Source organism: Leopardus geoffroyi, chromosome D4, assembly GCF_018350155.1.
Source record: "Leopardus geoffroyi isolate Oge1 chromosome D4, O.geoffroyi_Oge1_pat1.0, whole genome shotgun sequence".
NCBI classification, from domain to species: domain Eukaryota; kingdom Metazoa; phylum Chordata; class Mammalia; order Carnivora; family Felidae; genus Leopardus; species Leopardus geoffroyi.
In genome coordinates, this window is record NC_059342.1 from 47,736,869 (window position 1) to 47,764,247 (window position 27,379).

The window sequence follows — 27,379 nt, forward strand, 5'->3', positions numbered from 1 at the left end:
ATCTCTACTGCCAAGAGATGTTTATAAAAGAAGGCAGCATAGGACAGATTGAGATTGGTCAACCGACCAGATTAAGACTGGTCAGACTGGACAAGAATCAGTGCTATCATGATAAAAAATCAGAGACAAAATCCAGGCCACCTAGGAAATATCAAACAAACTAACTCTCTATGACTTCATTTCCTTTTCAAAGAAATGGGTTTTTCTACAAGTTGCATGCTACCTCTCTTGGTTAAGTGTTCTCAGGGAATACTTAAAGGAGTAAGGGAAAATAAATCTTTGGAAATCTGTAAGAAAAAAAAAATCTGAAAAAAAAAGATATGCATTTTATTATAATTAACAAATTTATCTGAAACTGAGAAAGGAGTTTTCAAATTTCCTAATAAAGCATAACTGTTCCAGTCTGCAGAATATTAGCTGTGGGTCACTTTCCACAGCACAACTCTTGTGGAATTTACCTTTGCCCAGCATTTATGAAGACAAAAGAGTCTCAAGATTAGAGTGGCCAAAGCCAATTAAAACAAATCATTATTCAAAAGTTAGAGTATGTGTAGAAACTATGTGAACCCCAAATATGAGATTTGGACTTAACTCATTGGGATGGCATTTGAAATATAAAGTGTTCATTGACTGAAATTAGCAGGATTTAGCAAGGACAACAAACACTCCTCACTTAATTGCACATTTATTTCCATGTTCAGGTGGCAAGAATGAGCTCCTAAGCCAACATTCAAGTGAACAGCTGCAGTAGGCTGTGTGTGCTGAAAATTACAGCATCTCTCAGCTATAGGACCATCTGCTCAGAATAAAATGATACTAATGTGCTATATTTTACAAATAATGCATATTCCATTGATAGGCTCAACACAACTGTTCACAGAATGCAAACTCTTTCAACGGTTACTGGGCAAATAATTTTCAGCCAGATTTACAATTTCAACAATTTTTTTTTGAGCATCAGGAATTGTAAATAACTTCAAAATTTAGTAACCAAAAAAATACATAGTAAACAGAATGTAAAGAATTACGGTAACTTAGTATTCAGACCATACCAAAACTTTTTTGTTTTGTTTTTTTTAAAAAAGCTTGTCACTCTTTTCTTTGAGTCTGCACTAAATCCTAATTTTGATTATAAAAAGTTACATACAAAAGCATGGTTCTGATGCTACATATACCACTGTGGTTAAAATTGCAATGTGCTTTAAATCCTAATGATGGCCATACCGCAATAGGTTAAATGTAAGAATAATTAATATGCCAAATGAAAAGTTCAAGTGTTTGGTATGGCCTCAGCACTCCTGCAACATGCTAAAAAAAAGTAGCCTACAGAATTTAAGAAAAATCCCACAGACCCCAGTCCAAGGCTCTGCTGCCCACGAACCACTTCTAAGCAGAGAAGCCACATCACACAGTCTGACTGCCATGTTAGTTTGGAGTTGCCGTCTGCAATATGGACACAAAAAGTACCGTATGTTAGATGAGCAAGATAATGCAACAAATCAGTTTGTACAAAATTTACAGTGATTGTATTGATATTCCCAGCACGTCCATGCAGTGTGGCTTAATTGAATTTGAGGCAATTCCAATCTAATCTTTCCAAATTCATTTTAACATGTAGTTTTCTTGCACAAATTAAGCATTTTTAATTAAGAGCCTGATTTTCAAACAGCATTAACTAGTTACCTTGACATCTATCCTCAAGAACTACCTTAAACCACATCTCAAAAAAAAATTTTAGATAAAATGAAGCAAAACACTGCATGCTGTCCTGTCTTTTAAGGATGTGGGAGAAGGAAGGAAATGTGAATGAAATTTATAGTGAGAAAAGGCTGTCATGCAATTCGTAAGTGAATGCTTTGACTAAAAGTGCTTTTTCCCCAAAATATCAGAGAAGCATTAAAGGAAGCTATATTTGCCCACACTGTTACATTATACTATAAATGATCCTTAATCCTGGGACTCAAAATTAAAAGTGAATTGAAACCCTGTGAGGTTATTCTGCCACTATAGTCCAACTGATCTCTAACAGTTTCATTGAGAATTGTTCACATATACTAAAAGGCAGTAAACCAGCATCTTTCAATTGAAATAATTGGACCAATAAATAGGATTGTTTGGAGTAATGCTTATACAGGATGTCAGCTTTGTCCCTGAACGAAATCAAGTGAACATTTTTTAATATGTAAATTGTAAACGCAGCACGATTTGAAATTAGTGCTGCTATGAGGCCTCCAATATAGTTAATGAGCCATTTACCACTTATTACAACTTGCCCAAATACTAAACAGAACCACAATATTGGCACAAAAGCCAAAGTTTACATTTTAGCCATATATGCAGATCCTTTAAATGGTCAACAGAATATTCAGAAAAACTCGTCTCTGAAAATAGACAATGAGTAACAAAGGAGGGCCAAAAACATATTTTACTTGGGTGTCTATGATTATAAAAATTTCATCCATAGAGTTAAACCTGGCTGTAAAGTGATTTACTCTTGATGCGAGTGATGACATTAATTAACATGTAACAATGGATTCCATTTTCTGGCATCTACGAAAACAGTTTAACATGCATTTTACAGGATGCCATGAAAATGTTTTACACTTCTTCCCTTCTCCCACTGTTACCAGGGAATTCAGTTGGATTCTATGTCTTTTATTTAAAAGAAAAAAAACCTACTTATAGTTGAACTAATCTGTGAAAAAATAAAGTGCTTTTTATACCCATGAAATATTTTGACAAGAACCTAATTGTAGTTAGCCCACATGGTAGAGGTAGGACCACACCCAAAAGCTTCAACCAGGCTTAAATTTATGTCCTGAATACCCTTGGGAATTAATATCTCAACACTCTTCACTACATAAAACCATAGATTCACATTTAATGGCCTCAGTCCCTTCTATTCCATAGGAGGCGACGCTAATAAGCTAAGCTATTGACACCCCTCTTTCTGAAAGCCCCAGGGATGTGAACAATCACTTTATTGCACCAACTAGCTAGGAAGGCTGTGTATGGAAAATGATTCTACTGCACTTTTACATTTCAAGCACCCCAGACAGTTTCTCTGCTTGAGGCAGACACATACCTTTATGGGAAGTTATAAATAAGTTGCTCACATGGCCCTTACCTTTATGCTGGCCAACAATTCAGTTACTAAAAATGTAAAGCTACTTCCCCTTCACTTAAGGACAGGCGATTCTGCTCTACTCAATCTACCACAGACAACCGGCCTGCACTATTTATAGATTCTATTGGCTCTGAAACCCTTTGGAAAAGGGGGGGGGAGGGCACATTCCAGTATCACAAAACCATTCATTTTAAAGCTTAAAAAATACTGTTTCAATATATGTTCACATCTTAATTTAGACATCAATTGTGCCAGTTAAGACTGCTTTTTCTCCTGTTATTCTCCATGTAATAATTTATGAAAAGGCACCTTAGCAAAGATCAATCTAGAATATTCTAAACTTTTCCCTGGGCTCCAAGAGATAGAGGAGGTGTTAGTTTGGTGGAAGCATGATTTTACTGGGGGGGGGGGGGGGGGGGGGGGGGCAAGAAGGACGACCTCTGTCTTTGCATTCACTGTTATTTCCAAAACTCCATAAAGACTTTTTTTTTAATTGATTTTTCCCCCTTTTTACTTAAATTGCCTTCTGTGTACTTTCATTTCTAAAGTTTCTTACACTAATGGATTTTAGGAAACCAATATTATCGCTCCATTTCTCCTATCTGGGAACAACAGTTTTCTGGTCACATGAGAGAAAAGAAAAACTCCCTATTTTCCAAACTTCCTAATACAAAGTTCTGAAAACTAAGGTTCATCAATTTCTTTCCTATTTTCAACCTCTTGCAGACAGCCACCAAACAAGATAGACTTAATCAAAAACATCCTAAATATATTTTGAGAATTCTTCATTAAGTACAATGTCTGCAAGGGAAAAAAAGGGTTTCTAAGACCTAGATCCCAACTGATTTGGGGACCAGACCTCAGGTTAAAGTCATAGCAGGACCACTGAAAGACCACTGCACATCCCCTGGTGAGGCCTGTCCAACTGCCTAGACTCCTCCACTGTCATGGATTTCTGTCCACCTCTGGGCCTTCATGTTTCATCTGAACCACTGAATTACAACCTTCCCAAAGGTCCCTCATGAGGCTAATCCACACTAACACTACTACTTCCTAATGGATTTTCCTAAGCCCTCAATAGCTCCCTGCTGTCTATCAAAGGAAGTACAAACTACTTGTGGTATAAACAGTATAAGCATCTGGGACCTTCTACAACTGCTTTTACCAGCCAATGTATTCAAGCACCTAAGTATCTGAACCACTCCTTGTCCCTCAAACAGTCGCAGTACATGCAAAGCCATACATTCTCTGGCTTTGCTCATGCAACTCAATCTGTCCAGAAGGCCCCCAGTCATACCCACCACACATCCACATCACTGGTTGTAAGCATTTGAAAATATACCTAAAGAACAGTTTTTTGTTTTTTTTTTAAAGCTGAGCATGAAAGGGCAATCACCTCCCTTAAAGGCATGCAAACTTAGCTTTTTTTCTCTCTCTCACCTCAAGTATTTCAAACCAGAGATAATTATGAAAGCATATTTTCAATTTTTGGCGCACTCCATCAGCCACCCTTACCCACTACAATCCAAATTCTTATTAAACGGTTTAAAAAGAGAAACTACCTTGATCAGTTGTGTACTTTTATTTCAAGATTCTATCGTGCCAAACTGCCAACTACAAAAAAGCTGGAAGCCAAGACAAAAACATGGAATAAATGTGATCCAAGCCTCTGGCCAACAGGATTACAGAGATGTGGCGTCTGGAATCTGGGTGTAACTTGAGGAAAATGACAGAAGCAGAGGTAGATGTGAGGAAAAATAAACAGACCTTCTAACACAAAGGTGCTTTAAAAAGCATCAAAACTAAGTTATGGATCTCAAATGGTTTTAATTTGATACAGACTAGAAAAGTTTAAGCAAATATAAAAGGCAACATCTCTAAAAAGAATCATGGCCAAGGTCAAGGGCAAACATTTCTCTCACACCTTGAAAGATCCAGCTTGGATAAAGTGACATTGGTCTGGACACTTATTTGCAAACTAGCAGGTTCTCAGTAGCATAGCACCAGGGGAGAAATCAGGGTAGTGCAAAGCCTTTCCTCTGACCACAAACCTCTCTGAAGACCAAGTTACAAGGTAAGCAGAAGGCACTGGTCTCTAAAGTTTAAGAAAAAAAAAGCTACCAAAATAAAGACAGAAACCTTGGCCCCAAAGCATTTTCTTTTGGGGAACTCCAGGCAGGGAGCTAAAGCACTCAAAATAGTGGAGTAATGAGAACTTACAGATAAGTGTGGGTAAGCAACTGATGGGGCCATCTACCTAGCAGATATATGCCCACATAATAATTTTCATCTTTACCACTAAAATGGCATTTTCAGGATATATTCCAGCTTCAGGATATATTCCAGGATATATTCCAGCATTTCAGGATATATTTAAGCCAAGGGAAGAACTCAACCAAGCATTAAGATCATGGGGCTGATGTGTCAACTACAGGAATGAGCCATTAGTTTGTTTTCTTTAAACCTCTTTACTTTCCTTTGTGGTTCCTAAAATAATACAGGTTTGTGGTTTTAAACTTCATGTGATTTCCTCAATCCTAAAATCTCTGTCAATTCCCCACCCCACCTCCATACCTGTTAGCTGCCTCATAGGCTCTATGGATTCCTCAGCCTTGTCAAGCTCAGATTTTTGGCTTTTGGGCTAACAAGGGTCCAAGAGCTGCCAGAGACAATACACTGAACAGCTGCAGGAGTCACAGGGAGAATGTTCTTTGGCAATGAACACCAACATTTCTCTGTCTCTTGGCCCTTTATGGCTCCTACAGACAACAGAGTGTTTCCGACGCCACTCTTTCTGAGGTTTTGTAGTTCTAGAGCTGGCAGGACTAAAACCTTTGAGGTTAGAAAGGAAAGCTAATGAATGTAGGAGTCCCAAGTCCTTCCCTTCATTCTACGTCCATTTCAGGTATCCATGCTGGGCAACAGAAAAGTAAAGCTCTGGTGAAAAAGATTTGCTTAAGATTCACACACTGTTCGTTCATTCATTCATTCATTCAAACATTTGTACACAAGTCCCATGACCTAACGACTGCCCTAGGTACTTGAGATACAGTAATGAAGATGAATCCTGGAGTGTACATTTGCAATAGGAGGTGTGTGCAGCAGACTGAAAATGAACATATAAAAGACAATAGTGTAACAGCTATAAGGAAGTGAGGAATGGAATAAAAAAAAAAAAAAAAGGTAGAGCCACGTAGGGATTGAGAATGAAGACAGGGGTAGTTTCCAGCATTAAACAGTAGGCATCTTTGAGAAGGTGAACTCTGACCAAGATCTGGAAGAGATATGAATTAGCCACTGTGCTGGGCAGAATAATGGCCCACCTTGGCTGTCCACATCCTAATCCCTAAAATTGGTGAAGGTTATGTTTACATGACAAGGGGGATTTAAATTGCAGACAGAATTAAGACTGCTAATCAAATGACTCTGAGTTGGGGAGATTATCCTAGATTACCCACGTAGGGCCAGTGTAAGCAGAAGAGTTGTTATAAATGGTAGAGGAAGGCTGGAGAGTCAGTGTCAGAGTAATGCAGCATGAAAAAGACTCAAATGGCTTTGAAGATGGGAGAGAGCCACCAACGTAAGAGTACGGGCAGCCTCCAAAAGCTGGAAAAGGCAAGGAAACAGATTCTCCCTTGGAGACTCCAAAAGAAATGTAGCACTGCCAACACCTTACTCATAGCCCAGTGAGACCCATTTTGGGGGAACTCTGACCTTCAGAACCAGAATAGAACAAATTTGCATTGTTTTAAGAAGCAAATTTATGATTGTTAGAAATGTAATAGTAAACAAATAAATCCCCGTGGGGATGTCCAGAGAAGCACTCCAGGCAGAGACCAGCTAGGCTGAAGCTAAATGTAGTAAGAGGGATAGGAATCAATGAGGCAGTAGGGCCAGACCATAGAAGCCTTTGGAGGTATAGGGAAAAAGAAAGGTTTCTTTGACCCTCTTAGGGCCCCTGACTGGGTTTGAAAATTAGACTAGCAAAGACAGAGTAACAGGAGAAAAACATACAAATTTTATTGAACTTTTTACATGTACGTGGGAGCCTTTGCAAGAAAATAAAGACTGAAAGAAGTGACTAGAGCAGGAAGCTTTTATACCTTTTAGACAAAGAGTACTTTTGTGAAAACCTGACAAGGCAAAGGGGTTGGGGCTAGGGGTATTAAGTGATGAAGTAACTAGGAAGACGAGGGTTAGTTGAACAAGGTTTGTCTGTACTATTTCTCAGCCCCCAATTCCCAGTCTCTGGTGCTTGGTGCTAAGAATTTCTTCCTTCCCAGGACTATGAGGATACCTTTCACAGAAGAGTTTTATGACCTCTTTCAGGGAGGAAGGGGGGGTGGTGGGCAGGGTGACCTTTCTGCTTCTGTGTTTTCAAACTCCTGCAACTTCAGACACTCAATATGCCAAGGTTCCCTATTTTCAGGGAGTGTGTCCTGAACCCCATCAGAGACCACCATAAGAAGATTTTGAGAACAACAGCGTGTGGCTCTTATAAAAACAAATCACGTATGATTGTCTAGGAGGACTCACCCACTTTGGAAGCAGGAAGACCTATCGAGAAACAACTCCCGTTAACCCTGGTACAGAATGACAATGACTCAGGGTGCCTGGGTGGCTCAGTTGGTTAAGCATCTGACTCTTGATTTTAGCTCAGATCATGGTTTGTGGACTACAGCTCTGCATCCGGCTCTGTGCTGGCAGCACAGCCCTCTCTCAAAATAAATAAAACATTAAAAAAAAAAAACAACAAAAAGAATCCACCCAGAATGGCAGTGACTCCAACCAAGGTGATACTAGAGGATATATGGTAGGTATATGGTATATGAGGATATACCCAGAAGGAAATTGTTACTAATGTGTTACTTTAATTACATTATTAAACTGTTTAAATCCATGATCAAGGAACTGGTTTGATTCTAGACGCTCACAGGCTCACCAACCACCAATACATTTATTAAGATGTGGGCACTAAGAATACAAGATGACTAAGCAACAGAAGGGCTTTCTATAGAAAGGGCAGGGGTGGGGTGAGGGGGGAGTCTCCTTAAGGACATCCAACACATGAAAACTGAGTTTACAAATATTAAATCAAGAGTTATTCATTCTATATATGGATTCACTGCAGAAGAGTTCAGTGATTAATTGTTAAACTAAGGAACTAAAAAATGGGAGTCACTTGTGCTATGCCCCACATCAGCAAACCAAAACTTAATTCCTAATCTGATGTAGTTTCAACCTCTCCCAGAAATGTAACCTTAAACCAGTAAATGTGGAATTGTCCATTCGGCACTAGTGAGGTAATCCACCAAACAGACCCTTTAATCCCCCAAAGAAGGATGAGGTAACCCACGCTTTTCCTTGTCCCTGTCACTTTCTGCTTATAAAAGACTCCAACTTTGTTCAGCTCTTTGGAGCTCCTTTCTGCCTGCTAGATGGGATGCTGCCCAATTCAGAAATAGCTAAATAAAGCCAGTAAGATCTTTGAAGTTTATTCAGCTGAATTTTTTGTTTGTTTTGATTTGGTGACAGTACAAGATGTGTAAGCGAACTTCTGATGACACACAGGGACTACGAGGAACACAGGAGTAGCACCTGCAAACCCCTGAGTTCTAGGTCTTTCTCACCATTCCTAAAGGCCATGGGTAAGTTCCTCTTAGTTCTGAACATCACTCCCTGCATCAAGCTCCCAAACTAACTGGCTTTTCAGTTGGGGGCAGGTCGGCTTGTACCAGCAGATGGTTCCACCAGGAACCCAAGCCCCTTCTGCTGGTTCAGTCCACAATTTCCCTTTTTGGAAACCCAGTCCAGTACACATTCTCATTTTTAAGGTCTGCTGGTTTAGTCCGTTCCCCAGTTCCAGGTTGGGAACTGCTGGTGGTATACTGAAGCTGTCTCTTGGCCAATCTGCAAGAACTTCCCTTGGCTACTGCCAGTGTGTTAAGGTGAACCTTTGTCCTGTTTGTATAGATAAAGGCTACTGCTAACAGGAATCTCGGGGGTTGAGGGGGGAGACCACAAAAATTGGTGTATACAGGTGAAGCACTTGAAAGCCATTAAGAGCCCTCACCACCTAACTCAAAGACTCCTAGCTTATGTTAAGCTGGTTAAATAAATGTTTGGATTAACGGTAGGTCACCTGCTAACCTCAAGAAAATTTCCATGTAATGAGGTACACTGTAAGACATCACAAAATTCCCAACCCAGCAGCACATCCCCTTCAGCTATTAGTTTGGCTCTAGGAGATCTAAAGGCTTAGATAAAAACAAAATTTAAATTAAAAAAACTAAATCATAAAGAGATCTTTACATTCTAAAAAGTGAATCAAGACAATTCTAGCATACCTACTTATTTTAAGTTCTAAGAACTATTGTCCCAGAAGCTGTAAAGACCTACAAAAATGAGAAAATCTTACTAAAAATAACCTAGAATTAGGAAACCTCATTGTGTGTTATCCAGAGAACTTAGCCTGATAACCATCAAGTTAGGGGCCCCTAAATACCACAGAGCAGAAATATGGGCTGCACACACTCCATCTGAGGCAGATATGGCTGGGCAGAAATGTGGTTTGCACTCCACTGTGGCAAAGGGTCCTACCAAACTGCTGTCAGTCCCAGCAGGGAAACTCCAGTGGCCATTATGAAAAATGTTCCAATTAGTAAAATCACTTAAGAGGTGCTCTTAAAAGTAAAGGCTCCCAGATTAAGCAAACAGAATGAGATACCTATTTTAACTCCTGTGCAGAAGCCTCCAAAGATTTCAAGATTCCAAAATAGCTTCATTGAAAGATTCATTGTAAAATGCTAATGACAAATTAAAGACACAATAGGTATCTATCTAAAACACAAGACCACAAGATGAATGCCAACTCCTACTGCACCCCTCTATCCTTCCTAATGCAAGTACTCATTCTAGTAATCCTGTCTCAACTGTCTTTCTACCTCTAAAAAGGTTCCAAGACCCTAAAATAAAACAAACAAAACTCTGCCAAGTTAATGGACAAACTTCAGGAAGGTTATTTTTATCAAACAACCACCACAAAAGAGGAAAAAGTCAATTAAAACTTGGACAAAATGAGAAATTCTTTCGCAGGTTTTCCCAGAAAATATTAGTAAAACATTTTAGCAATCTGAGCAAGTAATCTCAATTTATCTTACCTACCAGAACAACTTAGATCCAACTTCTTTAACTACTGAATTTTGGACTATTACATCTGATTCACAGCAGTAATTTTAAAATAGAAGCTGTATGGGTGGCCCAGTCAGTCAAGCATCCAACTTTCACTTAGGTCATGATCTCACAGCTCGTGAGTTCAAGCCCCGCATGGGACTCTGTGCTGACAGCTCAGAGCCTGGAGCCTGCTTCAGATTCTGTGTCTCCCTCTCTCTCTGCCCCTCCCCTGCTCATGCTCACACTCGCTCGCGCGAGTGATTTAGGCTCAAAAATAAACAAACATTAAAAAAATTAAAAAAAAAAAAAAAAGCTATATGGTCTCTGTTTGCATCTGTCTATATATGTGTCTACACATTATACATGTGGTATTTTCTACCTCCAGATGATAGTGCCAAAAATTAATTTGTAAAAGAACTCTATTTAACTGACAAAGAAAACTACGCGCTTATATGAATTAAAGCATTCTTAAAATTCTCATAAATATAACAAGAAACTGACTCAATTATTTTTCAGGTTCATGGATCTAGGAAAATATTCAGTATTAAAGCTAATTGTAAGTTTCTTTAAAATAAACACATCTTTAGAGTTATCAACACTGAATACAACAGAGACATACAACTTTTATTCTACCTGGATTTACTTGTCAAATAAGTTCATTGTTTTCTCGGTTTTAAAACCTGTCAGCAAGAGAAATAACTTGGTATGATGAAATTTTCGTAAGTAACCTAAACATAATTATTGACAACAAGTAAATTAAATAGATGTAAGCAAGATAAACGTTCTTAGGTAAATTTTTTAATAGTCTCCCCAAATCTTCTTGGTAACCTGAAATCTTACAGTTTTGCTAAACTAAATTAAGTGATGAGTGGTTAATATCTAAATCATTTGCAAATATGATAAAACACAAGAACATTAATTACTAAAAATAGGCTTATTCACTTTTGGCTTCCTTTACAGAGGAACTCAAGATATTTTGGGTCTATTAGTAAACACGTTTTGTGCCATGCTGAGAAATTTACTATGAGAAACATATGTTTCCAAAAATTATAAAAAGTATTTATAAGTTTGCCAACCCACAGAATTCTAATGCTAAAAGACAATTCTCAGTTGTGTACTTCTTTATTTTTACTAGAAATTAAGGCTTTTAAACATTAAGAATTCTAACATATGTAAGTAAATCTACCAGAAATAATAAGGAAAACAACTAATGTATTCAAGGAAAATAGGATACGGGTTTTGTTTGTTTCGGTTAGAAAAGGCATGAGGTTTGAAAATGGGTTTCTGTGAAGGGAAAATGAGACAAATTTGTCCCAAAGTAAAATTGGTTATTTAAAAATGGAATAAGGGAAAATAAAGGACAAATTAAATAGAAAGTCAGGAAGAGAAAAAGTGAATCCTATCTTGTTTGGATCAGTCGATTAAAATTAAATGAATTTATTATAAAGGTTATAAAATTAAGCTTTAAAACAAGTAGTGTACTTATACAAAACTAAAACTTATTTTCCTTCAACTGCTAAAAAGGCAGTTTTCTTGGACTACTGGTCTTCTCCTGATAAGAAATTTTGATAACGTTTTTCTTTACCTTTTAAGCAGACTGCCTGAAAAACAAAAATTTCATGTCTTGTCACAGTAATTTTCTGTTTCAATGTCGTTTTTATCAGGCCCTTGATTATTTCTGAAAAGTCAGTCCTCCTTATTAAAAGAAAGCTAAGGTTTTTTTTACAATCATTTAACTTTCTGTATTTGCACTCAAAATCTTTAATCACCACTATGGTTAAATGGTTAAGTATTGTTTCAAAGTGACCTATGATCCTACGTGACCAAATGTTTTAAAACCTTTTTGATATTTTTGATAAACTTCACAAAATCAAATTCTAAATGAAGTCTTTTTGACCTCAAACTAACTTGGGATTTTTCAGAGGATCCCTGGAACATCTCAAAAGATATGGCTTCTGTCCTTATAAAAAGAGAGATGTTAAACTAATTAGACTTACATGATAAAATTACATGGAAAGCATTGTCAAGAATACAAAGCCTTTTTATGTTGTATTTGTATAGACAGGATGTTAGGACTCCCGAAATTATACGAAACTCCAAGAAATCTGATATATCTTAGTATAATGTTATCAGTCATAATTTCAGTTGTTATTGGGGCACCTGGGTAGCTCGGTCAGTTGAGCATCTGACTTTTGATTTAGGCTCAGGTCGTGATCCCAGGGTTGTGGGAACAAGACTCCATCGGGCTCTGCGCTAAGCATGGAGCCTGCTTAAGATATTCTCTTTCTCCTCCCGCTCCCACTCGTGCTCTCTAAAATAAAAAAATAATTCCAGGTATTATCTTAAATGTTGTATATCACAAAAATAACCAAATTTCCTTGTCAATTCCATCATGATGGAATACTCAGATCTATAAAACATGAAATCATTTTTAAGACTTTTGTCATTTGCAAAGGTACTGTTTTACTCTGATGCTTCTGCAAAAGAATTCCTGTAAAGTGCTTCATCTTCAAGGAGATTCATGGAAAGCACTTTGACAAGTACAAGTTTCTGTTAACTTTAAGATCATAAAACTTAACTGGGTAAAAATCACCAGAACTAATGGGAAAACTGGATTCAAGCAGAACAAGTATTAATGAAAGGTGACTCTAATTTTTATGATTTTTGTCTGAAAATATTGTTGGTTCCTTATTATTTTGATTTTGTAGATTTAAGGAAAACTTTATTTTCTTAATCTATGACTTACAGCAATTTGGTAAAGCATACCTTTGTAAACAAAGAGAAAACATTTATTTTTTTCTCCCTACCTAATCTCTCCAAAATTCAGAAACTCTGGAGTATCCTTTTCATGGCAGCATAGAGATTTACATGAATTCAGTGAGAATCTGTTCCTCCTTGCACCTGAACACAAATGGAAACACTAACCAAATTACCAAAGCAATGGGTGGAATGGTATTAGAGGTAAAATGTGATGAGACGAAGAGTCCTTAGAATGGCTTCTTGGTCGCAGGTTTTTCAGAATCTAATAGAAGATTGCTTAAAAGTTCCAGCAAAGGAGTCTTAAAAAGAGTTCATATGGTCAACCACTCTCCTTGCTGCACTTATGTCAGGCCAAGTTAAATACAAATAATGAGTTTTACTGTAATAATCTCTGCCGGGGCAGAGGGGATAGGGGTAACTATAGAGAGAAAAATTGTTTACACCTCTGTTGATAATAAATTCTAATCCCATTATTGTCTTTGAGACTATAAACATGTAGAACGGACTAGATCTAAATTCTTCTAGTTTCCTCAAATATTTGGCTATGACTCTCCAAACCAATGTTTCAAGTCGCCCCTCCACTCTTTCTGATTTGGAATCACTAAGAACAAAGACCATCCCTAAAATCCCCTTAGAAAGAAAGTATACCAGGTCCTCCTTACTAGCCAGATAGCAGCCAAACTTCAGGGACTGAAACCTCAGGCGCATATTTCACAGCTAAAGGCGGCTTTACCTGACATCTGTGGTCCTGTACAAACACTGGAGACCTTCAAATCAAATTGCCGAGGAAGAAAAGTAGCTGACATCAATGTAGACTGCTTCCTCCCAAGACACTGAATCAAGACTTCATACTTTAACTAAACAAGAAACCCTTTCGTCTTCTCTTTTCTTTACCCTGGCATTGGGCTGGAAAGAGAACACCATCATCTCTATCTCCCAGGCCACTGCTAAGGGGGTTAAACTTTCAGACTGCTGGATTTATCAAGAAAAATCCAATCTGTTCTAAGGGCCCCCCCCCCCTCTGCCCAAGGCCATTGCCCAGAACCTTGGGTCCAGCTCTGCATGAAGAAAGGGCCATAAAGGCAAGGCTAACCAGAATAAAACCCCCTGTGTGGTCCAGACTCTAAAATTTTACAGGCCTCCATGGTTGTTACTTTTCCTGTCCTAGGCCACAGACTCAAATGGGAATTACCAAGAGGCATTCATGATTCAGAATTAGCTTCCTTTGGCAGATCAATGCTCCACTGGCTAGAGATAAATGTAAATGAGGCTATGGTCAGTACCTCCTCAACTCTTTAAAGTATTGCAGAATCTGCTGCTAAAACAACAGGTGCCCAGCAAAAATCCTTAGACTTTCTGGCCAAAGTTGTTCTTGATAATTAAGACAGCCCTTAATTATCTTTGAGCTCAGCAAGGAGATATCTGTGCTATAGCTAAAACCACCTACTAATCTTGGATTAACACTTCTTGGGAAGTTGAAACTCAGTGACATAAGATTATATGAGCCCCATGACTTAGAAAAATGAATCCTTCGATCCCTTCTTTGACTTACTTGATTTTGATTGCTTTGGCTCTTGGAGACCATTGCTTCAAAGTACACTCCAAACATGGGAATTTTTCTGCTTATGATATTCATGGTAGTCTCCCTAGCATGCTATATTCTCTGAAAAGCTATAAATGCCTGTCCACAGCTGCTAAGCACCAAGAGAATGATCTCCCTAAGACAGGACCATTAAAAAAATAAACAAGAGAATGACCAACTTAAAAGTTGTGAACCTGAAGTAATGGTTTGTAACATCATAGCAATTAAAAGCAAAAATCATCATGGCCATGAATACCACACAGATATTCAACAAAAAGTTCAAGAACTTCAGAGCAGTAGCTGAGAGTGGTGATAATCATTTATTTTTCTCTTTCATTTTTTTTTTTTTTTTTTTTTTTTTGAGAGAGAGAGTATGCACCAGCAGGGCAAAGGAGTAGAGATGGAGAGAGAGGGAATCTCAAGGAGGCTTCACACTCAGCTTCAAGCCCAACTCAGGGCTCAATCCCACAACCCTAGGATCATGACCTTAGTCGAAATCTGAGTTAGGATGCTCAACTGACTGAGGCATCCAGTCACCCCGCCTTGAATTTGTATTACACTTTTCCTTTCATCACATGAGAGTATGATCAAAAGGGGCGGGGGGGGGGGGGGGGGGGAGGCATTGTTAAAAGAGAGAAAAAAACAGGTCCAAAATAGTGTCACTTGTGCTAAGTCCCGTATCAGGAAACCAAGACTTAATACCGAACCTAATTACAACTTCAACCTCTCCCAGGAATGTAACCTTAAACTTGTAAATCTGCAATTTCCTGGTCAGCACTAGTGAGGTAATCCACCTAATCTACCCCTTCCGTCCCCCAGAGAAATATGAGGAAATCCACTCCTTCCCTATTCCTGTCCCCTTCTGCCTATAAAAGTCTCCCATTTTATCCAGTTCTTCAGAGCTCCTTTCTGTCTCCTAGATGGGATACTGCCAAATTCAGGAATCACTGAATAAAGCCAATAAGGTCTTTAAAGTTTACTCAGTTTTGGTTTTTTTGCAAACAGCAAATGTAAAAATTTTTTAAATCAGAGAAACTTAAAAGACACAACTACTGAACACAGTACATCAGGAATTGATTCATAACCCTTGAGAGCCCCCCTTAAAGCTGTCAGAATTCAAACTAATATCTCAACATTCCTCCCAAAAGTTTAAAAACAAAACAGATGACAGTAATGAGAGTAAGTTACGCTTTGTGCAATGGAAATAGGCTTTACAATACATATTCTTCAAAAGAGCCATTTATTCACCTCCAGAACAGTGCAAGTTAAGCCAGGGGTTAACTCAATGCTGGTTATAGGCTGGAAAACACTACCTTCCAGTGATGAATCATTCCAACCTCATTCTTTCATCCTAACCTCAGTGGGCCTAATTAATTTCCATGCCATTATTTGGCTATAGAACCTAAAAAGAGATATGAGCATAATAAGAATAAAATCAACTACTCCCACAGTTTTGTAGCAGGGTTCTTGTTTGGTATAGGCAGATAAATTTGAATTGCTAAATTAAGACAGTTAACATAGTAATCAACATAGAAATTGGATTAACTTCACATTCTTCCACTAAAGTCACTGGCTAAAGGGAACCCCTCAGGGTAGTAACAAATTGTGAAAGGCTGATTGGAAATCCTCAAATTAATCCCAGTAGTTGAGGGTTTTCATTAGGTAGGTTAAAAAACACAGCTCTTCTGTAGGATACAGACACTAAAATACAGTCATATTCAAACTCCAAAAGAGAAACTATGCCTAGTCTTAAGGGGAATGAAGACAAGGAAGGTTTATGGTCACAAATATTTTTAACTCACAAGTGTTATAAAGGGCCACAATACTCCATCTGGCCACTAAGGTTAACATTTTACTCTTCACTGCCATTTAACAAGACTTATGACAGAAAGCCAGAAACTGTAGTTAGTATTTAATCCCTACTGGTTTATACCAAAATAAAGGCATCTAAAATGTCAACAAAACAAGGTACATTTCCCTAATAATGTTGGGAGGCCACAAATGTTTCTGTTGGACTTCAGAAAAACTGAAAATAAAGAGCAGCTATCCTCGGACACAGAAATCTTGTAATTCATTACTGCACTGTGCAGAGTAGAACAAGGGTTCTCAACCTGCCCCCTGTAGGACAAAGGACAGTGGGAGCATAAACCTTGATCAATACAAAGGGCCAGCTTCCTTCCTCTCTGAAATGGAGATCATCTCACTGGTATTCGCCTATAAAATATTTTTCTTTTAAACTGATGTTTAAAGTACTGACATTCCCAAGAGATATATACTTTTGATTTAGAAACAGGACTATGAATTATTTAGTATGGAAAGTAGAAGCATCTCAAAAAACAAGATTCACACTAAGAAAGATACTTTATTTCCTTTGGTCCACCTCTTCCCCCTCCTCCCTGAAAGACAGCTTTCTTTAAAAGCTACATCCCAGCTGGAAAAGGAAAAAACAAAAAAACAAAAAACAAAAAAACACCACCTAGGTACATCTGTGGCTTCTTACGGTATTTATTACATTTCAAGAGGAGATTTGCAGGGTGGGAGGCTGCTAGGGTAAGAACTGACATTCAGTTAAAGTGTTATTTTTACTCCTAGTGATTCCAACTAAGAGGTGGGGGTGCTGAGGGAAAGGATCACAAAGAAATTTCTGGTTAATCTCCTGCTCAAGAATGTGTGTAAGAGCTAATACTTGAGAACACAAAGTTAATACTATACACTACAGATCAGTTAAGGCCTTTCTTAACCTCAGACCCAGTCTGTGTATTATATCCAAAACAGGCACATATGCCCAATCCCAGATCTCAGATACCTCTCCAACAGGGAAAGGAGTCAAAAGTGTTTACCTTACCTATCAGCGGCTGTCACTTCAACTTTGGTCAGATTTCCCTTTTGCAAGTTATTTTAAGGTCACTAAAGTAATGCACGTTAAAAAAAAATTTTTTTTTAATGTTTATTTTAAAGAGAGAAAGAGACATAGAGACAGAGCATGAGCAGGGGGGAAAAGAAAAGAGAATGAGGGGCAGAAAAGAGAGTGAGACACAGAATCCAAAGCAGGCTCCAGGCTCTGAGCTATCAGCACAGAGCCTGACAGGAGGCTCCAACTCACGGACGCAAGATCATGACCTGAACCAAAGTCAGATGCTTAACCAACTGAGCCACCTAAGCGCTCCAAGTAAAGCACATTTTAAATAAATGCTTAAGGATTTCTAAAAGTACACTGGTGCAAGTCCCCTCGTTGTATAAATGAACAATGAGGCAAGTATGTGAGCACATATGTGCATATAGAACCTATTTATGTACGTACATATATATTTCCAAGAGTTAATGAGAAGTAGTATAGATCTCCGATAGGTTGAAGTATTGAAAGGGGGTACATATGAAATCACATTTTAACATAGAAAAATTCTTAAGACTCAAACCACAAAGACATCTAGCCTTTAAATTATTTATACACTAGTAAGGGGATGGGGTAAATGGGTCTGTTTTCTTTAAAAGCTTGAATTATATACATATTATTTAGTCACACAAACTCCAAGGTGCCAAGTGAATACCAATTATCGTTATTGTTAGACAAAGGAAAATATCTCTATGAAATTGTTACCATAGAGAATTGCCTATCTGTCTTTTCGGTTAAAGGTTAGGCTAAGCCATGTCTAAAAAGGCAACAAAAGGGTAAACAGTTTTGTTGGGAGCTTCTTCACATGAAAAGAGAACACTGTGGACAGAAAAGTGCAATATGCAGACTTTGCCCAATCATGACTGTCCGCGCCTATGCAAGGCCTCGGAAGCAGATGCTGTGTTAAACTAAACTACATTTAGCACAGTCACAAATGGTGACTAAGGAGGAGAAGAATTTTTACTTGACATGCTGCAATTTTTAACCCCAGACCTCTAAAGACTACATTTACATATACGAGCACCAATAGCCTAAGTGCTGCACATCAGAATTAGAGCTTGGTCTATTTTAATTTACCTTACTTTAAAAAGTACACGCACACACACACACACACACACACACACACGAGTGCAAATGCCTTTCATCCTTCCCAATTCAGTCTTCTCAGGCTTAGCTGCTCGGTCTCTTGGAATTTTAATATTTAAAATTAGAAACTGCTACCTCACTGTTCCTTTGGCTAAGAACTCTAAGGATGACACAAGCATCTTCCACTTTTATTCAGATTTATTATTTACAACATAAGAGAGAATGGGCATGCCAAAGCCTCAGCCATGAATGTACTCTAGAATCTAGATTGATAATGCACACGCTCAGATGTGTCACATGGTGCCAGTTTCTACAACCCACAGATCAAAGAAATGATCCATACACATCCACACACAACTGTTTAGTCTCCTACCATCTTTCTCCCATCATGATTTTCGAAATGACCTGAATTTGGACATTCTTTTTCTAAGTTGGCCCTAACTTCAATTTTATTTTATTTTTTTTAATTTTTTTTTTCAACGTTTTATTTATTTTTGGGACAGAGAGAGACAGAGCATGAACGGGGGAGGGGCAGAGAGAGAGGGAGACACAGAATCGGAAACAGGCTCCAGGCTCTGAGCCATCAACCCAGAGCCTGACGCGGGGCTCGAACTCACGGACCGCGAGATCGTGACCTGGCTGAAGTCGGACGCTCAACCGACTGCGCCACCCAGGCGCCCCACCTAACTTCAATTTTAAAACAATATTTAGTTTAAAAACTAATAATAAAATTAAGTAAGGCATCCTCCTAAACTCTTCACAGGATTTAATTATATCTTTTGCTACAGGAAAGAGGTTCAGATTATCTGACTGCCTCCTATAGTAGTTTGTGAATCCTACTACCGACAGAAGGTAGGAAAAAGTAGGAAAGGAAAAGAGAGCGTTTATTGATTCCTTATTCCAGACAAGGCCTCAAGCTAGCTATATTACAAACAAAATCCCATTTAATCCTCTTGTGCACTATGAGCTATACACATTATCTTTAACATACAAATGAGGATTTAAAAACTTCAGGAGAACATACAGCTACTGAGAAGAGAAACTGGGATTTGAAAGCAGTGCTGAGACTCCAGCTGAACACTCCTAACCGATGGCTCTGCTTCCAGGCTTACCCCTTCTCCAGTCCAACCTCCATTCCAAAGCTACAGTGGTCTACCTAAAATGGTCAGCATCCCATGACCATTTATTTTTTCCAGGCCTTCAGTGACTCCCTGCTGCCTACAAAGCAACATCTCAGCTCTGCAGTGACACGCCCAACCTGACCCTGACCTGGTTCCCACCCAGCTCTGCCCAGCACGCCCACCACTCCGCGTCACACACGGGAGGCTCCAGGAAACTGCCAGCAGTCTCTCCCATGCCCAGGCTGCTTCCCACAGCCTCACTTCACTGCCTTTCCTCTCCTAGTAATAGAAACATCCTCAGTACGCGAAAAGGAGGCACAACATCTCCAGGAAGCTTCTATAAACCACGGAGTTGGGTCAAATACTCCTGTGTGTGCCTATCAGCCCATATACTCACCTTTACCTGCTCAGCAATAAATGTAAACAGAGATCTCTAAAGAGAGCATCAGTGCTACCAAGTGCCATTAAAGATGGTGAGAGAAAAAAAAAAAAAAAATCCCACTAATTCATGTGGCTTTACGTTGCCTACCAAGCAGGAAACCTTCCAAGATAACTCTATGTATCTTGAGAAGCCAAAGTCACCTCAGGCTGTTAATAAAGGGAAGGTCGACTTAGAGAAGGCTGTCAGGGCCCACCACCAACACACACATCCCTTTCCAGATACACCTAACTCTTGCTTATAAGCTAAAGCTTCAAGTTGAATCTGCATTTTTTTTTTTTTTTTTTAATTCCTAGGTACAAGCTTTTGTTAAAACAACCTAAGCCTCAGGGAGGAAGTGAGAGAGGGAAAAACAGATATTGTCACCACATCCCAGTTCAAAATAAGCAAACCTCACCACCATTGTGAAAAACCAAGACCATACCAGAAGTTAATACTCCTCCTCCCAAGGTAGCCAAGGTCTGGTATATAGAATAACATTAAGAGAAGCAGACAAAAAGCCACCACCCAGGGCCAGAAAAGCAACATCTCTGGATTTACAGGACATGACAAGCACGGTGTACAGTTGCACTAGAACAAGGTGCACAAAGCCTCCTCATATTCCACCCCTCATGGAGCTTCTCCAAAACACACCTGCACCCAGAGGAGTCAAAGGTTTGCAAGCCAGTCTTTAAGGATCCACAGCCAGCAATAATAATCTCTTTGGATGACCTATACTAAATACTGTGCTATCTAAGAAAAAGATAGAAGGCAAAGTCATTGCCATGGAAACTAGCACCTGTAACTTAAACATCTGAACTGAGACACGTATTTGAGAAAAATGAACCATTTTGCTTACCGGTGTTTAAAATGCTAGAGAATAATAAGAGATTGTGCAGTTTTCCGGTTTAAACATTAAACTGGACTTCTGCCTCCATATGAAAATTTGAAATTAACAAAGTTTTTCTGATTTAGGACTGCTAAGAGCTTCATCACATTCATCTCTTGCTGTAACGTTTTCCCATGTAAACAACAAATTTCTTTAACCTTCTCAGCCCAGGAGCCTTTACATGTAAATTGCTTGGCAGTAAATATGCAGTAATTTACTGTTCACAAGACTTTCAGAAAGTACCCGCTATGTAATAGGCAATATGCTAGTCCAGTGCAGTTAGTTCTACAACCTCTTTTCAGATCAGCCTAAAAGGAAAGAAACGTTTTACCATCATTTACTACTTTAATCTCAGATGAACTTGGTGGGGGGGGGGGGGGGGGGGGGGACGGTGAGGGAATCCTCAGGCTATTTTTGAGGTCATGAACCCTCATTTTTTTACTCTTTTTCTGAAGGAAAAAAAAAGGCAGAGATCTACAAAAGCACACTCTTTCTTAGACACATTTTAAAAGACTTCATTAACTTGATTTTGATTGCCAATCTCTGGTTGAAGCAATGGTTTAGAAATATGATTTTACTATACACCCATAGCCCACCCAAGCATGCTTTTTATTTTTATTTTTTTTCAACGTTTTATTTTTATTTTTGGGACAGAGAGAGACAGAGCATGAACGGGGGAAGGGCAGAGAGAGAGGGAGACACAGAATCGGAAACAGGCTCCAGGCTCTGAGCCATCAGCCCAGAGCCGGACGCGTGGCTCGAACTCACGGACTGCGAGATCGTGACCTGGCTGAAGTCGGACGCTTAACCGACTGCACCACCCAGGCGCCCCAAGCATGCTTTTTAAAGCCATCTTAGGTTGGGCTAAAGCCCAGGATTCACAACAAATGCCTGGGGACTACAGGCCTTGGAACAGAGTTGAGGAACCAGAATACTGTTTTTCATTTTCTATTTCAAGAACATGGAAAGCAAGAAGCAGTAAGGGAATCAAGGTAGAAGCAGAAGTAGTAAATTGAAACTGGAGAAAACTTCCACTGCATAAGAACACTCATGAGAACTAATTTCACTGCCATCAGATCAAGAAAGAACAACTGCTATGCTTCACTGGCCAAGATACGGTGGTATGTGGCCAAAGTAACTTATTGGCCTAAACTGAAAATGACCCATATCTTGACTTGCTAATACTAAAGACAGTTGGCTTCCTATATTAAGCACTGACCAAAATGCAAGCAAATGAATTCTCTTATTTTATCTTCAAGGCTGCCTGCCTACACATTAATCAAGACCTACTCAACAATGTCAACAGAAACAACAGCAGCCAGCTTACCATTTTTGACATCCTTCATGTATAAAGCTCATCATATACCTAACGACATGGTGAACAGAACCCAACAATGCCTCTGACCAGCAGGAAGTAAAGCTGGACCAAGGAAGAGTGGTAGGGTGTAAGGACAGAGGGTGTCACAAGTCTTCCTGATTCAACTATTATGCATTTAAATCTGATGCCCACAGTTAATAAAACCAAAAACAAAGCTCAAAGACCACAATGGACTTTGTTTAAATAATACATGCTAAAGTGGAAAAGGGGTTACAAAATCCCACTTGAAAGGAAGAATAAGGAAACGTAAGAAAAAAAATAGTCGTGTGCAACCACATAAGATGATGTACTGCCTCTTGGAGGAAAGCCAAGAGATAGAGGGGACAAGCTGAAAGTCAGTGAACGCTCAAGATCTCCAGGCCAGAGTCAAAACTGGAAGCCAGAGGGCAGATTTAGTCTGCAAACATGTGTAATTTTGTTTATCCAATGTATTTTTAATTAGCACTGCCCAACATTTAAAACCACCAATTTGCCAAATGTGTGTGCATGTGTGTGTAAATAAATGTATATACATGTACATATACTGTGTGTACATATGTACATATATATGTGTGTATATACATATATGCATACACACACACAAAATTCCTACCTTCTCTTAAAAGGAGAAAGATTGTGGGGCGCCTGAGTGGCTCAGTCGGTTGAGCGTCCGACTTCAGCTCAGGTCATGATCTCACGGTCTGAGTTCGAGCCCTGCATCGGGCTCTGTGCTGACAGCTCAGAGCCTGGAGCCTGTTTCAGAAGAGCCCGGAGCCTGTTTCAGATTCTGTGTCTCCCCCTCTCTCTGCCCCTCCCCCACTCATGCTCTGTCTCTGTCTCAAAAATAAATAAAAACATTTAAAAAAAAAAAAAAAAAAGGAGAAAGATTGGCAACAGAGGCCCCTTTCCCACAGACCTATTAGCCAACAAGCTGCACTTTAAAAAAATTTTTTTTAACATTTAGTTATTATTCAGAAACAGAGAAACAGAGCATGAGCATGAGGGGCAGAGAGAAGAGGAGACACAGAATCTGAAGCAGGCTCCAGGCTCTGAGCTGTCAGCACAGAGCCCAATGTGGGGCTCGAACCCACAAACCACAAGATCATGCCCTGAGCCGAAGTCAGACGCTTAACCGAATGAGCCACCCAGGCGCCCCAACAAGCTGCCCTTTAAATGAAGTATGTTCTCTGCAGTTCTCCCAACACCAGCTTTACTCCTCTGCCTGGTTTCTGAAAGGGCTGGATCTCAAGTAAAACAACATCATAGCTTGAAAGTCAAACATGCCAAAGGGTGTACAGCTTTTCTACCATGGTGGTAGAGAAGACCAGAGTATTGGCACATAAGTGGGGAAAATAGAAACAAGATCCCTAGTACAAAATGCTTGCCACCTTCACTGTAGATATGGCACAGAGGGGGTGAATTAATATTAACTGCTTTTGGCAAGTCATTTTATCTAAACTCAGGATTTTCCATTTCAGACCTAATTGTCTATGAAATTTTCAAAGGAATAAGCATATCAAAGAATAAAGCAAAAAAGCATCATTTCGGTGTTACTACACATCCCAATATGACCACCACATAACTTTCAAAGCACTCTGAGATCCATTTTGGCATGTTACACTACTCTAAACTGGGACTAACTAGAAAGCCATCGTGTCCAAAAGAAAAAAAGAAAAGAGAAAGAGAAGAGAAGAAAAAAGAGAAAAAGAAGAAGAAAAGGAAGGAAGGAAGGAAGGAAGGAAGGAAGGAAGGAAGGAAGGAAGGAAGGAAGGAAAGTATATCCTTTTCCTTCTGGAAGGTGAGGAGAAAGTTAATTCAGACCTAAATAAATATTTTAATACCAGAAAGAAGGGAAAAAGGCACACATTGAGTGTTTTATAATCGAGGGTAGGGGGAGGCAAACCCACAAAAAGATAAAAATCACTTTCATTATACCAGAAGCCCTTGAATTAATATAAACAAATGTGAAGGTCAAACTGCCTAAAAACTGTCAATAACATACCACAAATTACATTTCCAAGGCAGAACAGAGTAAGCAGGGACACAAGTAGAAAGAAAAGAGTCTTACTTAAAACTCTTCCTGCTGCCCGCAGCTTACCCAAATAGACTTATGAAAACCTGCCTCAAAACCGAAAGAGTGGGCAGGTCCTGGGACAAAGGAGATCCCTGGGCCTGCAGGAAGTCTTCAAAAACAAGAGTAGAAAGCAAAACCCTTTCTGAAGACTGGCCAATTTACTACAGGGTGAACATGCAAATTGGGAGGTGGTTGATGGAAAGAACCACTAGAGGGTGGGCCTGAAGCAGCTATTTTGTTTCTGATCTAAGTTTTCAAATTACTGCAAAACTGTCCCTAGGTCCATTTGGCAATATCAGAACAATTACAATTTGGTTAAAATCCTGGGTAATTAACTCACCATTCTTTCCAACTCTCTAGAAATAGAGGTCTAAACAAAGAGCAAGGGACACCATCCCCCAATGACAGAATAATGGGGTCACCCAACTAAGAAATCTTCCAGCATTGTAAGTTTCAGTAATTGAGGCAAAGATCAGGAGAAACTATACTTTTCACCTCCTCTTGTTAACTGAAAACCACAGCTAAAAATAAAAAGCCAGAGGAACTCCAAAATTGAGGGTTTTATAGGGCATATTAAATTATTCTCTATCAATTGCAAATCTTTAAGGTTGCAGAGTATTACTTTAATGCTATTGATTCCCTGCTTCCCCCCCCCCAGCCCGCAAGAATCCATGGTAATCTTCCTTGGCGGGGGGGGGGGGGGGGGGGATCTTCATGAACTTCCAATCTAAACTCTATTAAGAGAGAAAGAGGTAGTAGTGCCTAAATGTGCACAGCATACTGCCTATTCTGCAAAACCTCACATATAACTTAGGTCAATTCTTTCTTATTCCAGGGCTGTATTACCAAACATGAACTGGGAACGGACCAGTATGTGACATTAAACAGCAGTACTGCATTAAAATAATCCTTTTACATGTTTATTAATCTAGTGTAGGAGTTTCCAAAACAAAGTGGTCCAACAATAGAGACCTTACTAAAGGGAATCTGAAATTCTCATTTTAATTCTAAACATTGACAAGTATTTAGTTCTCCCTTTGACACCTGATTGTTACTAACCCTCATGCTATGTTTTCAGCCTACATAAACTTAGGAAAATGGCTTTCCACATACTAAATACCTCCTATTTTACAACAATTTATAACCACTGAATATTATTGGTCTTTGTATTAATCACTTTCTCACGGTATTTTTTTGGTCAATTTACAACGACCTTAAGAGTTAATTCTAAAATATATGAGTATCAGATAAGAGGTATGGTATACATCTTAGCTCATATCATTCATTATGGTGGCCCACACCAAGATTCTTACTATATTCTTAATTAAGGGCTTTGGTTACAAAAATAAGTGCACTGGATCAGTCTACATTCAAATCAAAATCATCATGTATAATATACAGTAGCTTTCAAGTATAGCTACTATCTCCCATATACAAAATATAAGCACGAAATGCATCCATTTGTATTAAAAAGAAGGCTTCAGTTCAATTCTTCAAAGAGTTAAGAGACGGCCAGGTACAGCAAGGTCAAGAAAAGACAAATCTTAGTACTACATCGCATGTGGGGGAGATGTGGATTTTACGCTTTCACATCAACCAAAGTTAGGGCTGGGAAATGATCTCAGAGGAAACCATCTCTGTCCCAGGTGCCAGTCAAATAAGACAACTAAGGAGGATATGGAAACAGGAAAATAAAAGTAAAAGCCTAGGGGCGCCTGGGTGGCTCAGTCGGTTGAGCGGACATCCAACTTCGGCTCGGGTCATGATCTTGCAGTTCGTGAGTTCAAGCCCCACATCGAGCTCTGTGCTGACAGCTTGGAGCCTGGAGCCTGCTTCGGATTCTGTGTCTCCCTCTCTCTCTGCTCCTTCCCCGCTCATGCTGTCTCTCAAAAATAAATAAACGTTAATTTTTTTATTTTTAAAGTAAAAGCCTACATGAAGTAAAGAAGCTGGCAGCCAGTCCTAATTATATTTCTTAGTAGTTCTGTTGATCTTCAACATATTTTAACCTCAGTAACTTCCTTTATCTATGAAGTATAGATTTTTCCCACTCTGCTTATTGTGCAGGACTATTACATGAAATAAGTTAACTAGGTAAAAGAATAGCTTATGAAAATAAGACACTAACCATCTCGAGAACAGTTTTCGGCTCCCACTTTCTCCCTCCTAACAGTACATTTCTGCTTTATGCTAAGGTCAAGTCCCACAATCATGGGACCTTGGAAAATTCAAATTAACAAAGATAAACATACACTCCTGCATATGGACCAGGCTGGCCGTGCTTTCCTCAGTCACCAAAAAAAAAAAAAAAAAAGTCATTTTCTACTTTAAACTTACCTATAACAAGCTCTCATATACTAAGTTCCAAGTACCAAATATTTAAACCACCACAGCAGATGGTATAGACTATTTGAGTAGTTGTTATAACATAAAATGTTTAAGCAGATATTGATTCAAAACACTTTCAGGCTGAAAACAAACCACTTTATTGCTAAATAGCTGACAGTGATGTTCAGGTGCCAACTGAAGAACCACTATAATAAACTGTGATTCTTAAAACCACGATTTAAGAACACTATAGATACCCTGTGAGAATTCACAAAGTACACAGTAGGTATCTGCTTGCAGCCTGGCACAGGATTTAAACAAGGTCCTAACGTGATCAACAAATGGACCAGCTCTTTGAAAGAGCTAGATGCATGAACTAAAATTAAGCCTGAAGATGATTAGTATGTACCAGACCAAGAAACCACTTTACAGAGCCAATACCTCCTGGCATAGTCTGCTGATGAAGTAATCCTACATGAATTTACTGATAAACTAGTCACAAGCCTACCAAAAAGACTTGGGTACAAAGGAAAGGCATAGCTGAAGATAGAAACCCAAAACTTCAAAGGTG

The 27,379-nt window shown here is 39.0% G+C and overlaps 1 protein-coding gene across 14 annotated transcripts in view; it reads right to left on the reverse strand.

The window, feature by feature from the left end:
- Positions 1-27,379, reverse strand: part of ELAVL2 (ELAV like RNA binding protein 2) — a 165,237-nt gene that overhangs the window by 67,434 nt on the left and 70,424 nt on the right. For 8 of the 14 annotated variants that reach the window (XM_045468169.1, XM_045468166.1, XM_045468170.1 and 5 more), the window contains exon 2: positions 1,353-1,443. The exons of the other annotated variants lie outside the window; for them this stretch is intronic. In XM_045468169.1, the coding sequence (XP_045324125.1) occupies positions 1,353-1,424 (72 nt within the window). In that variant the 5' untranslated portion in view covers positions 1,425-1,443. The remainder of the gene's footprint in view (positions 1-1,352; positions 1,444-27,379) is intronic. 14 annotated transcript variants of the gene reach the window in all.